The sequence below is a fragment of the Mesocricetus auratus genome, unplaced genomic scaffold (genome assembly GCF_017639785.1).
Source record: "Mesocricetus auratus isolate SY011 unplaced genomic scaffold, BCM_Maur_2.0 Super-Scaffold_100011, whole genome shotgun sequence".
In the NCBI taxonomy this organism is placed as follows: Eukaryota; Metazoa; Chordata; class Mammalia; order Rodentia; family Cricetidae; genus Mesocricetus; species Mesocricetus auratus.
This window is the reverse complement of record NW_024429195.1, coordinates 30,149,077-30,164,177: the sequence shown is the minus strand read 5'-3', so window position 1 is coordinate 30,164,177 and position 15,101 is coordinate 30,149,077. Positions and strand designations below refer to the sequence as shown.

The 15,101-nt window shown below is 43.3% G+C and overlaps 1 protein-coding gene across 3 annotated transcripts in view; it reads right to left on the bottom strand.

Moving 5' to 3' along the window:
- The window catches only part of Pex5l (peroxisomal biogenesis factor 5 like), a 206,225-nt gene extending 193,393 nt beyond the window's left edge, over positions 1-12,832 (bottom strand). For 2 of the 3 annotated variants that reach the window (XM_021226914.2, XM_013113124.3), the window contains exon 1: positions 12,484-12,832. In XM_021226914.2, the coding sequence (XP_021082573.1) occupies positions 12,484-12,504 (21 nt within the window). In that variant the 5' untranslated portion in view covers positions 12,505-12,832. The remainder of the gene's footprint in view (positions 1-12,483) is intronic. The other variant, XM_013113126.3, reaches the window with a different exon arrangement.
- Between the last annotated feature and the right edge of the window lie 2,269 nt (positions 12,833-15,101).

Genomic DNA, 15,101 nt, shown 5'->3' with positions numbered 1-15,101 from the left:
GAACAGGGAGCAAACATGGAAGAAGGCATCCTTGGCTTTGCTTGGTAGGCAAGGGTGTTGACACATGGAAGAGTGACACTGCTGAGAGGCAGTGTGGGAAATAGTGAAGATGAGTAAACAGTGTGGGGATAGGGGAAGAAAAAAATCCAGAGCTGTGTGAGGAGAGACGCACTGGCTGCCCAAGCGAACAACCTAGCATAGCAGGTACCACTGCTGTCCTCCTTCCACACATGATGGACAGGAAACGCTTTGCAAGCTCTATAAAGACTCTGCAGATAACATCCACTGAGAAATTACTATGTGCTAAGCCTCTGCTAAAACAGATCCCATCTACTCAAGAGGATGAAGAAGGCGTGTGTGTGTGTGTGTGTGTGTGTGTGTGTGTGTGTGTGCGCTCGCGCGCGCGCACGTGCACCACAGATGAGGACAGTGGTGGTTAGAAGATAATATAACATAAGGTCATAAACACTATGTGCTAAAGTTAGGCCCCTGATTGGGGGATGATTGTTCTAGGACAGAAGCTCTTTTTTTTTTGTTACCTCTGTGCTGGCTTGTTTTATAAAAGTCAACTTGACACAAGCTAGAGTCATCAGAGAGGACAGAACCTCAAGTGAGAAAATGCCTCCATCTCCATTATATTGGGTATGAGGCAAGCTGGGAGGGAATTTCTTAATTAGTGACTGATGCAGGGGCAGCCCATTGTGGGTGGAGCCATCCTGGGACTGGTAGTCCTGGTTCTATAAGAAACCAGGCTGAGTAAGCCATGATGAATAAGCCCGTAAGCAGCACCCCTCCATGGCCTCTGCATCAGCCTCTGCCTCAAGGTTTCTGCCCTATTTGAGTTCCTGTCCTGGTCTCCTCCAGTGATGGACTACAATGTGATGTGAAAATGTGAATCAAATAAACCCTTTCCTCCCCAGCTTGCTTTTGGTCATAGTATTTTACCATAGCAATTGTAACCACATCTAAGACATTCTTCAAATACAAAGGAGATGTATGAAACATTCTTCCGAATCTACTGGGGTTTCTGGAAGTGGAGCTCAGTTGGTAGAGGGCCTCCCTAGTAAGGATGAGGTCCTGGGATCTATCTTGACCCAGCACTGAGTAAACTAACTGTGGTGGTGCAGGTCTATAATCCAGGCACTAGGTAAGTGGAAGCAGGAGGATCAGGAGTTCAAGATCATCCTTGGTTATATAGTAAGTTTGAGTAAAGATTGCCATACCTGAGACCTTGCCTCAAAAAAAAAAGTCTGAGCCATTAAGACCCTCTGAGTCCTCATTCGTGAATTGATGAAGTTGTAAACATGAACTCTGAGGACATTAATACTCAGAGATTCTATTTTAATTAAATCTTTCCCCAGGATTAAGAACACTTTTTTTTGTCTTATATTAATCTTCCTAAGAACTGGCATAAGATACTTTGTATCAGTATTAACAACTGTATGGCACAGGGCATCCTGACAGCCTCCATCTTCAGGGTGAATATGTCACTCTAATCTACCCACATTTCCATATTAAATTCCTGCAAGATTTTTCTTATCTTTAAGGTACCTGATATGCACTTTGATTAATTACTGAGTTAATCATAGGGTTCTTTCTAATTTCTCAAAAGGAGTGGAAGTGGGCAGTAGACAGATGGTGACAAATGACAGCAGGGCCATTTCCTCTTCTTTGTTACATGATTTAATAAGCCAATATACCCCAGTTGCACCATATTTTCCTAGAGTGTGACCTGAGGGCTGCAGGATGAAGTAAGAACGGCCTGAAAGAGAATCATTAACTTTTTAACTCTTACCACACAAGGCACACCGGACTGCAGTTAAGTCAGCAGAGAGCTAGGTATTCATCTTATTTTCAAGAGAGCTCTTGATGGATCTGGTTGTTTTCCCAGCAGCATCTATAACACTGGGTATGAGACACTTCTTCCAAAACGCTTGGTTGAATTTAAACTGTCTTTTTAGCTTTCCGAGTCTCAACAGAGAGTAGATAAGGTAGTTTTCATGTCCTGAAGTCAGGTAGGGAGTTGCTGCTATGTCCTACCTACTGTCCTCTTTCTCCCAGGATTTGGATATACTGAAGCTGCCACAGTACAGGAGCCATGCTGGTGATGAGGGGCAGCACTGAAACTTCGCTGGGAGCCTTTTGTGTCCTGCAGCAGTAGTGCAGAGGCCAATCCAGCACTTGCATTGTTGGCAGCAAAAGCCAGAGCTGGGAGAAGATTGCACAGGCACTCAAGTCAGCCTCATTGGGTTTAATTTGGCCTGGCCTCCTTCTTATCATTCTTATCTGGCTCTCCATCCTTAGCTTAGTTCTAGGAGCCTGTTAGTACACACAATGTGCTTCTTAAAGAGAAAACGCTCAAACTCATTTATCTCAAAGAATCTATCAAGCCTAGAGAAGAAATGTGAGGATAAAACAGTGGACCACCAAATATCTTTTCTCAGTTTAATCAATCTTTTAAAAGTATGTTTTATATTTGTTTAGTTGTGGTCTCTTTTCCTTTTCTCCCATATGACCTCTCTCCATACATACATTTTATTATCAGATATAATTCAAACAAGGGTAGGTTACATACGCCATGCCCGTTCTTAACCTTTTATGTCATAGCATGCATTCTTTATGAAGAAGAATCAGACTCTTTTTGAAGTGTTTTTATCATGTGTTATACCCAAGATTCACATGGCATTTTCATACATGTGCATTACACCATTACCTTCTCTTGCCATCTTTCCACCACCACAGGTCCCTTTTCTCTTCCCAACCTGTCCAATTTCATGGATTTTATTATTTATTTATTCATTTATTTATTTGCTTGTTGTGGGACCCAACATTGGTTCTCCAACTTGAGAAATTTAACACCAACACAACACTAATGACCTCTGGTCTGTATTCAAATTTTGCTAATCACATCTATCAGCAGTGTCCTTAGCCATTTTCTTTATTCATTCAAATCTATTTTAGGATTACATATTGCATTCATTTGTCTACCTCCTTAGTCTTCTTGTAATTTGCATCAACTTTTCTGCTTTTCCTTCTTTAATGATACTGGTATTTCAGAAACATAAAATCTGGCTATTTTATAGAACTTACTTCATTTTAATTTGCCTGGGTTTCCTGTGATTGAATTGACAGTGATTTCAGCACGAATCTCTTTGGGGCAACACACCTAGAGGGTCAGACATTCACAGGACACAGACTTTCATTTCCATGGTGCTTCCTCATTAGTCATTTGGAAGTTACCATCTTTTCTCCTCTTAACTGGCAGGTGATGATTTGACGCTGCACGCCCATTTTCTTTCTAATCAAATACAACTTCCACCAATCAGGGTTTTTTTGAGGGGCTCTCCAATAAGGCTCAGGATGCCCTTGAACTTGATATGTAGCCAAAGATGACCTTGAACTCCTGATCTCCCTGCCTCCACTTCTTGAGTGCTGAGACACTTGCTACCAAGACCTCCAACTTCCATGGGTCGTTCTTACGAGTGATTTTCTATGATGATGGTAAACAATGTTTACTTTTCTATTTGTATCACTTCTTCTTGCTTCTTAATTGTTTGAATATACTTTTTTCTTTTTCTTTTTAAATACAGAATTTCTTTGTGTAGCTTTGGCTGTCCTTGAATTAGCTCTGTAGACGAGGCTGGCCTCAAATTCACAGAGATCTGCCTGCCTCTGTCTCCTGAGAGCTGGGAAGAAAGGTGTGCTCCACTGCTGCCTGGCTAAATATGCTTTTTAATGAGCCCTCATCTGCTGTATGAGATAGAGCTTGTCTCTTAAGAAGCTGAGTACATTTAGGGAACTAAGAGCCTGTCAAACCATTTCACTCAAATATTCTATCTAGTTAGTTAGTTCTCAGAAACAGGGGTGAAAAGCATTTGGACAAGAAATCATGTAACTTCTCAAGCTAGTTCACTCTGCTCATACAACACATTGCAGGCCAGACCTCCTTCTACTGTCAGCCAAATGACTGCTAAAATGGGTCATGCAAATATCAAATAGTTGTGACACAGCTGAAAAGCGGGAAAATGTCAGCTTTGGTGACTGAGTGCCAAACACCTGGCTATTTGGAAACATCTCCTGGTTTATTGCAATGTTTACTTTTCACTTAGCTTTTTCAATGTCATAAATGTCAAAATAAGAATAAAGGTGCAATGGAAATAAAATATCCAAGAAAGGCAGGCTTCATCCCAATATTTGCTCTAGTAACTAGACAGTTTAGGGCTTTGGGGAAAATTTTTAAAAATCCTGTCCCAAATTTCTCATTTATGAAATGAAATGGTTGAAGGTTTTTTATCATTTTTATTTTAATTTTAAATAGCTTGTTTTACATGTCAATCCCAGTTCCCTTTCCCTCCCTTCCTCCTGCACTCCCCCTTCCTTCCCACCCTCCCACCCTATTGCCAATTCCTTCCACATAGGGGATATCTAGAGTCTGTCATTTCACTCTGGGTAGGGTCCAGGCACTCCCCTAAGAGTCCAGGCTGAGAGAGCATCCCTCTTTGTGCTATAGGCACATGATGACTGTTTGTATTCCAGGGATAGACACTGATCCACAGCTCAGGGCCCCATAGGTTGCCCAGGCCTTCTCGCTGACACTCACATTTGGGGGGGTCCAGATCAGTCCCATGCTGGCCTCCCCACTGTCGGTCTGGGGTCCAAGAGCTCTCCCCTGTTCAGATCAGCTGTCCCTGCTGGTTTTGTCAGCCCATTCTTTGCCAATTTGCTCATCAGGATTCTGTGACCTGAGAACAGCATATTTTCAGCTATTCACCTAGAATGTTCTATTTGGCACATTTGGATCCAAGATTATTTTGGAATAGACCAAATCCCAGTAAAATGGCTCCCAAGCCTTCAGAGAATAGAGACATCAGTATCATTTAGTGTGCAGAGACTCAAGCAGTTTCAGGCTATCAGAGTGACTTTTTCCCGGGAGACAAACAATCTTGCATAGCTTGGTATGGTCAGGCCCAGAACGATGGACAGTCACACTATCAAGAAGCCATTAAAACACCAGAGACATCCATATGACACACAGTCGAATGAATTGGGCTGTTTATCTTGCCTAAGAAAAGATTTCAACTGATGAAGACATAATAGTCTTTCAAAGACAGGAAGGTTATTTTATTTAGGTGGAACATCATGTTGACTTGGGTCTTCTTGGAAGGGAAACTACAGCTCACTTGGTGTTTGTTCCACTGTCAAGGCAGTAAAGGTACTGTCCACATAATAAGGCATTCTGGGCACATACAGCTGCGATCACTGCTCTTGTGAGCTGCTTTTCTGGGGACCTCATCAGGCTTCTGTGACATCAAAAAGCTAGTCAAGAATTAAGTGTTTGTGGAGGGTGTCAGTTCAATGACAGGGCTCTGTTCTCCCTGCAGAGGTTCCGCATATCAGCGCTCCTCAAATGTTGATGTGCAGGTAATTCCCAATGCCCTGGTCGACAGAAGCATCTGACATTCTGCAGTTCCAACAAGCCCTCAGCTGTTGTGTATGCATGCACTCATCTGCTGACCCAAGTGTTGCACAGCTACAAGATCTGAGTATGGCTTTTAGAACCTGCCTCCCTAATACCATTAACACCCACGTACAGGGAAAAGGACATATCACACAGCTCTGGCAGCCTCAGTTTACCATGAAGTTTGCCTCATCTTGCCTTAAGGAGATACATATTTTCCAGTTGTCACCTCTCTGTTCACTCTGTGTGCTGAACTTGTAGGGCTTGGTCTGATGGCCACCTACCAATTGCCTGGTGATCGGGCAATATTTGCTTATCATAGATGGTTACTTCAGTTGACCACATAAAGACAGATATGCACATACAAGCTGACACACACAGGTGTGGTGTAGACTTTCTCAAGATGTTTCATCCTGCTTTTCTTCTCCAAGCCATGCTGGTTTAGTACCAGGGCCTCATGTGTGCACAGACATGGCACTGCCCAGTCACTTACTCTCCCTGAACTTGGCTTCACAAATCTCAAAAGAGTGTCTTGCCAACCAGGATGCTCTGTGTGGTGCCTTCCTACTGTTTATCCCTTTAGGAAACTTTACCTCATCCTTCAGTGTTACCACTTTACACTCCAAAATGACCAGGATAAAGATACAGTTTTATGAAAACATCTATTACATCCAAAGAGAATAAACCTTTGCTGGACCTTACAGCCAAATTAGTAAAATTCCTTGAGGTCACTCGAGACACTACCTGCTGTCCTACTGTGTGTTCAGCCTGTTTGTTTAACCTACTTTTAAGAGAACAATGTAACAACCAGCCTTGCTTGCCTTAGATTTCCCATGTAAACAGCTTTTACAACCTAAGCCAAGACTTGGCTTTAATTTTAAGTAATGTACTCTTCTGTGCCTCTGCCTCAGAATAATAGGTGTGTGTGTGTGTGTGTGTATGTGTGTGTGTGTGTTGTGGTAATCATTCACTCAAAGCAGCTGACAGCTTGGAAGAAACAATATACATGAATTATACCACGAAAATCCACCATAATTGTTGGAAACACAATTATGGGGAACTTGTTTGCAGTACCGAGTGCTTAGAGATCAGTGGCTGTCAGTTGGAGTCAGTGACTTAATCCTTTGTAAAATACTGCTAATAATCTCTGTAAAGAACCCTCGTTTCTTTCCCATTTGATGCTTTCTGTGCTGTTCAATAAATACAGAGTAGAGGCCTTTGTCATGGACACAGCAACATGAATAGACTCAGACACAAACCAGTAACCACAAGTACAGAAAAATACACAGGGAGACAAGTAGAGAATTCAAAATTGGGATCACTTTTGGTCAAAGTAATCCAAGAGGAAGTCTGTGATTTCACTGTTTAATGCAATGCTGATGTACTTTTGTGCCTCTGATGTCACTTTTAATTCATTTAACTAATGCAATAAATAATGGGTTTAGTCCTTTCCTAAATAGCAGCCTGCAAGTAATTCTACAGTCATCGTGGCCAACAAAACATCTCATGTCCTTTAATCATTACACACATGGCATATTTTGAATTTGTATACTGTACCAGTTGCTTTAAGAACCACATAACTTTGAAGAGGCACATGGGAGTAGGAATTCTGCATCACCCTAGGTAGATTGCTGGCATCAAAACAGCAGCAACACTTTCCTGATATCCCTGTGATTCATAGATCACCAGATGGCACTCTTTGGGGAGGAATAACCTTGATACACCAAGCCTCAATCACAGGACTTTCCTGGGTTTCCGGAGGTATGCTTACATGGACAGTGGTTTGGAGCTGAGCATCTATCTTTAATGCTAGCTACCCCACCTGGCTCTAGTCTGCTCAACTGCAACACTGCTGACAGAGCGCTGTACATCTCTCTCTAGCTGGACAATGGATCAACAGCTTCCCCTATCTCGATGTGCAAGCATTGCCATCCATGTGGTTAATGACTGTGATTGACTAAACAACGACCTGTTTCCTGAAAAACCACTTAAAATGTGATGCTGGTTGTTTGTCCAATGGAATGTAAATAAAAGTATGCTATCTAATAATAATAAGCCAAAGTATTATACTTTGACACTACAAGACAGCATTGACAGTTCTGAAAATTCACTAATTGTCTGGATACTGAACCAACAAGATATTGGCTACCTTGATGCTTGAAGTTGGCATAATATAGTAATGTAATAGGTAAGATGAAATCATCTTTCTCAGCAGGCATGGAAAGGACAATCTTCCATTTGGTAGCCTTATTAAAAGGTACAGCAGAGGTGATGACAGGGAGTGAGGGAAGGCACTATTGAAAGAAATGTTACCACTTATTCTGGTCTTATCAAAATAACTTTGTCATTTGTAAATTATGAGCCTATTTGATTTTTCTTTTAGGAAATAGGTTTTGCTATGTAGCTCAGGCTGATCTTGTACTTGCAATCCTCCTCCCCAGTCTCCTGACCTGTTTCTGGGATTACAAGGATGTGCCACCACACCTGAAAACACACTTGGCATTACATCACTTTTTATTGTCACCAAAATTCAGTTGGACTTGGGTCTCTCAGTAAGAGGACACAGAATGGTGGTTTACCTACACGATTGCTACAAGAGAGGGTTGCTTTAGTAACTGTATCAGGAAGTCGATTCTGAGCTATGAGCCCTTGAAACAGCTCTAGCTATGCCACTGTTGGAAAAGAGTGATCTCAACAGAAAGAGAGAAATCCCAAACCAAACTAGCCTAACAAAGCAAAACAGCCTGACAGATGTTCTTACTGCATGGTACACCGCTTCTCAATTCTTCCAAGGTTGGCAGTGGTGATGGAGAAATTCTGGATTTTAAAATCAGTGAGCTCTGCTTTAACTTTTTCTTCATCTGTACTTTAAAAGTGTTTTAGAATCAAATCATACATGTTCTGGAATTTGTAGTTTCAAATATGTGCTCTTAGGAAGATTTTATAAACTATGAATAGGATCTACAAAGCCCATGATGAGGTTTTTAGAGTGCCTACTATTAACTGTTGGCTGTGGAATGCAATTTCAGCTTCATGAGATATCCTATAACAGTAAACCGCAGCTATTAGAAACATTAGGGCTAAATGCCCAGTGTTATACCCATATCAAGTGTAACTGCTTGTGAATATATAGAAAGACACTTCAGAATCTTGCTGGAGGTTTTTCTGTAATGTTGAGTTTTTTCTGTAATTTTGAGCATCTGTTCAACTGGACATGAAGTTTCTTCAAAAAGGGTTGTAATTAATAATGAAGACAATAACCCCATTGTAAAAATGTTCGTGATTACTCACAGCAAAGCTTTGAGGGGAGGCATGTGCCACTTAAGCTGAGCACAAGGGGCAGCAGCAATGGCAGTAGTCACCCTTGACCAAAACAACAGAACCAACCCTGCCCAGTCTGGCTCACCCTGCCTAAAACATCACACTCTGCCTTCACTCCAAATGCTAATGGTTCAAATACCATGACGAGGGCCGTGTGGAGGGCTAGCAGCTGATGACTTAGCAAAAGGTTGGTAAAGAAATGACGTAGGGTGAAAACGTACCATGGGAGGGTGGAAGAGACATCTGCTGGAGAACTGGCAGTACCCAGAAGAACATCCACAGCTTCCTGAGGGTTTCTACTGGGGCCAGCTGAGGCATGGATGGAGAAAGCAGCCACAGCCTACACTGGCCTGACTACTTAGTGCTTGGTGGTGAGAAAGCCTAAAGCCAGCTGGGTGATTGGGTCTAATATTTTAACATGATTGACATTTTTACCTAAACAGGGCCTCTCTGTGAAAATTTTAAGGAAAAGTTCAAGCAACATCATAAATTAAAAAAACACCTCAAATCCATTTTGAGGGGGGACAACAGACAAAATGCTGACTCTGAGAGTGTCTAAAAGTCTTATAATTTTATGGCACACATGCTCTCTACTTTATGTGTTGTGGAGGTTAAGTAAGCGAAGAGTCTGCACTGAATGCCTGGAATGAAGTTCAGTCACCATCACAAATAGATTATTTTGGGTCTGATATCCTTCTGAAAGGTGTTTTCTTTATATAACAAAAGAAGAAATTACCACTGACTTCATTCCCAAGAAAAAATGTAAATGACATTGATCTATATTTATACTCTAAGGGGAAACACGTTGGATTAGGAAAATACTCAGAGACCATGTGTCCCTTTGCTCCTGCTGGCAGTGCCCCTGCCCACACGAGCAAACAGGCACCTTAGCACTGGGCTCTGGGTGCTGGTGGGATTAGGACCGCGGTGTGCTTATCAGTAGGAGACAGCTCTGTCACAACTGATGCTGGAGTGTATTTAGTTACCATCGATCCCTTTGTGAGAAGGGAGGAGGAAGTGAGGTGAAAGCCGTCACTAACGAGCTATCTTTGCTTAAGTTACTGGGGTGATCCATTCCCTTTGGGAATAACTGATGAGCCAGTGAAAAACAACACAACTCCCAGGAAAAACACAACTCCTGCACCTGGGAAACATTCACGGTGATGACCATGAAGCCAAGAAATATTTTCCTTCCTGTGCTTTGTCTGTCTATAAGAGATGTCACTTCTCAACTTGTGTTTTTAAAAGTCTGTGAGTGCAGGTTCTACCACAAGTAGACCAGCTAGCCCTCTGTGTGAAACTCAAGAATCCACTTGTAGAATCATTAAGTTGCAAACATGAAGGCTCTGCAGGAGTTTTAATTGGACTATTTTTAAGGCTTCATGTGAACACCCCCCCCAACTCCAGATTGTTATTTACAAAACACTTTGTTTTTAAAATATCTTGCATATATAAAAGAGAAGACTTGGAAGACACAGAGCACGATTACAAGGGTTTTCTGTTTCATACCTGTTTTAATACAGCTGAGTAATACCAGCCTTTCAAATATGCCCAAAGCTGGCAGCAGCCTCATTCAACATTTGTGCCCCTGATCTATGCTACAGGAGACGTATTAGGGTTTTAAGTGAAAATATTTGAGGGTGTTTGAACTGTGTTTGTGCATGTGTGTAACTAGAGTCTGGTACACCCATGATGGAGCTAAAACCAATAAGGAGCCGTTTTTAATTATACCAACACTATGGAGGGTCTATCTACAAGCTAAATAACGGTGTTAGGGGAAGAACGTGGGTGTTTAAGAATATAAACAAAGAGATATATCATGAATCAGGTTGTCAGGGATGATCTGGGGATAATCAGAATTCCCATTCAGACCATTTCTGAATTTTTTTTTTGTTCAACATAATGGTCAAGAGTGGGGGGGAAATGCATTGTGTTCTACAATTTTGGCAAGGATGCTGATCATAGCTTTTGTTTTGTAAGGTTTTTACGTTAGGTTTGGCAGAACAGATTTGCAAGCTTCGCTGCAAGGCCTGGTGTGCTGTTACAGCAGCTCACGTCACAGTGGGAACAAATGGACAATCTTATTGTCACATTTTGTTTCCTCTTCCAAAGTAAAATTAAGCCTTTAGAACTGTTCTAGATCATTTAAGTTTCAATAGCACCCTCTCTTAAAATATTCTGAAAATTGAGTTAAAATTGTTTTAGAGTGTGTGAGAATTCACCAGATTGTTTCTTCAATTCTGCATTCACAAGGACATGCTTTGGAAGCAAAAACAAAAACAAAAATAAAAAACTTCAAAATCCCCAAAACAAAAATGTCATGGAAAGTTTTTAATAAATTGCCTTAGGCAGTCAACTATGAATTCTGTGTATATGAGGAATTTTCTGAGAGCTGAATCTGTTTATTTAGCCTTTTTACCTTTGTGGAGAGACTATTTAAGAATGCTATGTAAATAATGAAAGTTTAAGTATCTATCTTGGGTGAAAACAAAACACAAAATTAATTCGGTCCTTTGCTGCTTTTTTTTTTCTCCCAGGAGGGGATAGTTCCTTTGATTTTAAACTTTCTATTCAAGTAGATTGTATTTGTTACATATTTTTAAATTATACCAATAATTATCCATCAAATGTGACATAATCCCTTTAATGACTTTCAAAGCAGGATGTTGTCAGTGACAGAGCAATGCTTCTGGAACTCTCTTTTGCTGACTCTGAATTCTTACCAAACTTAAGATACAATCAGTAATACGTTTTAGATAAGGTACAATTAGTATTATGCTTTAGATAACAGTACATGATAGTTCAAAGGAATTTCCCCAAGACCTGGAAATGAAATATTAAGTTATACGCAGCAGTGTATTTGTTATGTCTCTGGGAGTCTAAAAGATAAGGGAGAGGCGTCTTCGGCACTCACACAGACACACCATATGGATGTCAGGTGTAGGAGACACCGCCTGTGAGGACTGGTATCTGAGTGTCTTTGGAAAGGAAGCCCCAGGGGGAAACATGTCCAGAGATAGGAAATGAGCTCCACTCACACCTTAGAAGGCATAGTTAGTGCTTGGAGTATCTCTCCATCACACAGCAGCACAATTTTATCATGAGGAAGAATCAACCTCGTGCATAAAAACCAGATTCAAGGTTAAAGTAATCTTCCCAACCGAGTACAGTCCTGGCATCTGAAGAAGCCCCTCTTGAGTACCCCATAGCCGCCCCACTGGGACTACTGGGACAGGTGACAACGTCCAGTCACCTGAAGGGGGAGATACGTCGCAGAACATTTAAAATATAATGCATTACAGAACACCCCGACCGCGGCTAAGTGCTGGAACTGTACAGAGCCCTGTGCAGGCAAGAGAGGCGGCAAGTCTGGCTGATGTTTGCCCTTCAGCTGACATATGTACGAGGTGCAACGTTGGGATTGCAAGGAAACATAGAGTCACCTCCTCGGGGTTCCTCTGCTAGGATCGCAGAGTCGGCTTAAAGGCGCAGCCCCAGGACTGAACAGAAAACAAACTTCCCCGCATAAGTTCCTGGTCTTTCCTCCCCATTCCACCCCGGGAAACCGTCCAGTGTTTCTAGGGGACGCAAATGTCTCAGTCATGGTGCACCAGTCACTTGTTGAGTTGGGCGAGGTGCAGCTCTGGCCCCCCAAAACTTGGTGAGCACTGGCTCCTCGATCAGCCCGCAATGAGGTCTCTTACCTGCATGTGTCCCTGGTACATTCTGCTCCCTCGTCGTCAGGGCTCCCGAGGCCGCGGGCCGCTTTCCGGGTTGGCTCGTAGGGAGGAGCAGGGCTGGCAGCGCGGTACCGGCTCTCCGCGGGACGCCCGGACTACGGGCTACAGAGCGCAGGCGGGCGAGAGGGCGGCGGGGCGAGCGGCGCGCTGCGGAGCTGTCCTCCACGCGAGTGCTGACCGCGCGCGGGCACAGTGACGCGGGGCCGGGCTCTCCGCGGGCACAGTGCTGCTCGTCGAGCCTCTGCAACTCGTTGGTCCTGCGCCCCACTCTCCTGGGCGCTCACCAGGCTGCCGTGTCCCCTCCCGCCCCCGTCCCCGACGCCAGCCGGCTCCAGCCACTGCCTCTGCTGCCGAGCGCCGGGCGCGCGCCGCCCTCCGGGGCGCGTCGCCGCCTAGAGCTGTCAGCCCAGCGCGCGCGCTCCCGCGGAGCCGGAGGCGGGAGGGCGGCTCCAGCGAGCGCGCTCCCGCCGCGTGCTCCGCTGGCTTTCCCTGGTGGCTCATAGAAGGTGGTGTGTGTCCTGAGAGCGATCCATGCCTGGAACTGCAGACCTTCCGAGGCACTGTTGGTGATTACCAGGCAGGGTACTGACCACCAGCTGGTTACCTATGCATCTCACTTCCAGCTACCTCTGAACATGGTATTTAAAAATCACACACTTTCTTTCCAGCATTAAAACCACTCAGAATCCTGTGTAGTTGTCTGTCTCTCTTAATGTTATTTCCATGACATCAGGAATCTCAGTGCACTAGTGCAACCCAGAATAGTACTGTACACCCTGGCAGGTGGTAGGCACCCAATATATATTTGCTGAAGGAGTGACCTTTGCCATATACTAACATACATGTGTGGAGTGTTTAAATAGGTCCTGACTTGAAAAGACAGTGTAGTAAGTGTGCGTGTGACCTCTCCAGAGCATACACACACAAGTAGCAGACTAGTGGTTAAAGAGCACCTCGGTTTGTCCCCATGAGCTTTCCAAGTTCCTATAGCATGGTATAATCACCCATGTATTAGTTGTGTTGTGATATACCTTTCATAAAGCTAGATTTATGAGAATGCAAACTCCCTAGGATGTGTGTTTCGATGACTATGTGATCAGAGAAACTTTACAGTATATGAAGCGTGAGCCCTGGAGGGAGTGATAGGACAACAGGCCTGTTTATAGGAAGGCCACTTGTCAACCTTAGCTTTCATACTGGCTGGAGAACCGCAGGGCACCCTTTACCATTTTAAAAATAAACATGTACAGAAATACAACATAACTGTGCACAGACCTGTGGGGAGACATAGACTTGAGAAATGATTGATCCAATTCAATGCATTGAAGTCCTAAAACAAGCAGGCAGGGGAGCAGGCAAATAAACCCAAAGGGTCCAAGACCTGCTGGCAGCAGCTGGACTGATAATAGATCTCATCTGTAGTTAATCAAGTACAAATCTCTTTAGGCTTCTGTCTCAACCCTGTGAGATTAACTCACTGTCCTACCCTGAAAACCAAGTATGTTCATCAGTAAAATACCACCCATGCCTGGTTTCTTAGCTACTGTAAATAACACCCATGGCTGGTTTCCTTTTTTTTTTTTTTTTTTTTTTTTTTTTTTGGAGGGAGCCAGAGCCTACTGGCATGAGTCTGGCTGAAATGCCTGTAACAGCTTCCAACCTCACTGCTCTTCGGAGCAAAGGCACTAACCTCTCTTTTCTTCTATTGACTAGATGAGCTGGTTGTTTTTGTCAAGCCTACACACATATTTGGGAAGAGGAAATTTCAATGGAGGTATCAGCTTGTCCTGTGGGCAGGGCCTGTGGGGCATCTCTCCTCCACAGCCTGTGCATAAGCTCCTGCCTCCAGGTTCCTGCCCTGCCTACGCTCCTGCCTTGGTTTCCTCAATGACAGACTGACTAGGACATGTAAACTAAAGAAACCTTTTCTCCCCAGGTTGCTTTATCACAGTGGTAGAAAGCAAACTAGAATAGAAGGAAAATATCCTCCCTGTCTATGCCTGCTGGTGACCGAATGCAAGGAAAGTGTTGAAAATTATAAATGACTGTGCACGTGAATGCGCAGACATTTTCTAGTTCAGACACAAAAGAGTGCTGATTTTCTGAGATCTTAACCACTACACAGTCTTAAAAGGAGTTTGTTATGTGATCTTAAAAGCATGGAGAATCTCTCGTGTTTTGAATGGGAAGTTCTGGAAATCTGTGGAGTAATGCTGGCACCAATATTTGGTTCTGTTATATGATTGCATTATCTGATAGTGGATATGAGGAACCAATGACTGAAAAGGCAAACAGCCAGCATAGCTTGAAACTAGAATTCAAGATAGAACTGCTCTCGTCTTCTGTTTAAACCTAGGCAACTCATTCACAAACCTCAGGAGTGAAAGCCCTATCTGTGACGGCATTCCTTTCCCAGGCAGGGGTTGGAAGGTGGACTGAGGTTTGTTCACAGTTGTGAAGGACGTATTTAAGCAGAGAAGCTATTTGTGGGCTGCACAGTGAAGCTCTGTTGGAAGATGCCAACAGGAAGCTTGTACAGGGTGGTTGTGAACACATTTTAAGAATCAAATAGTGGTCATATT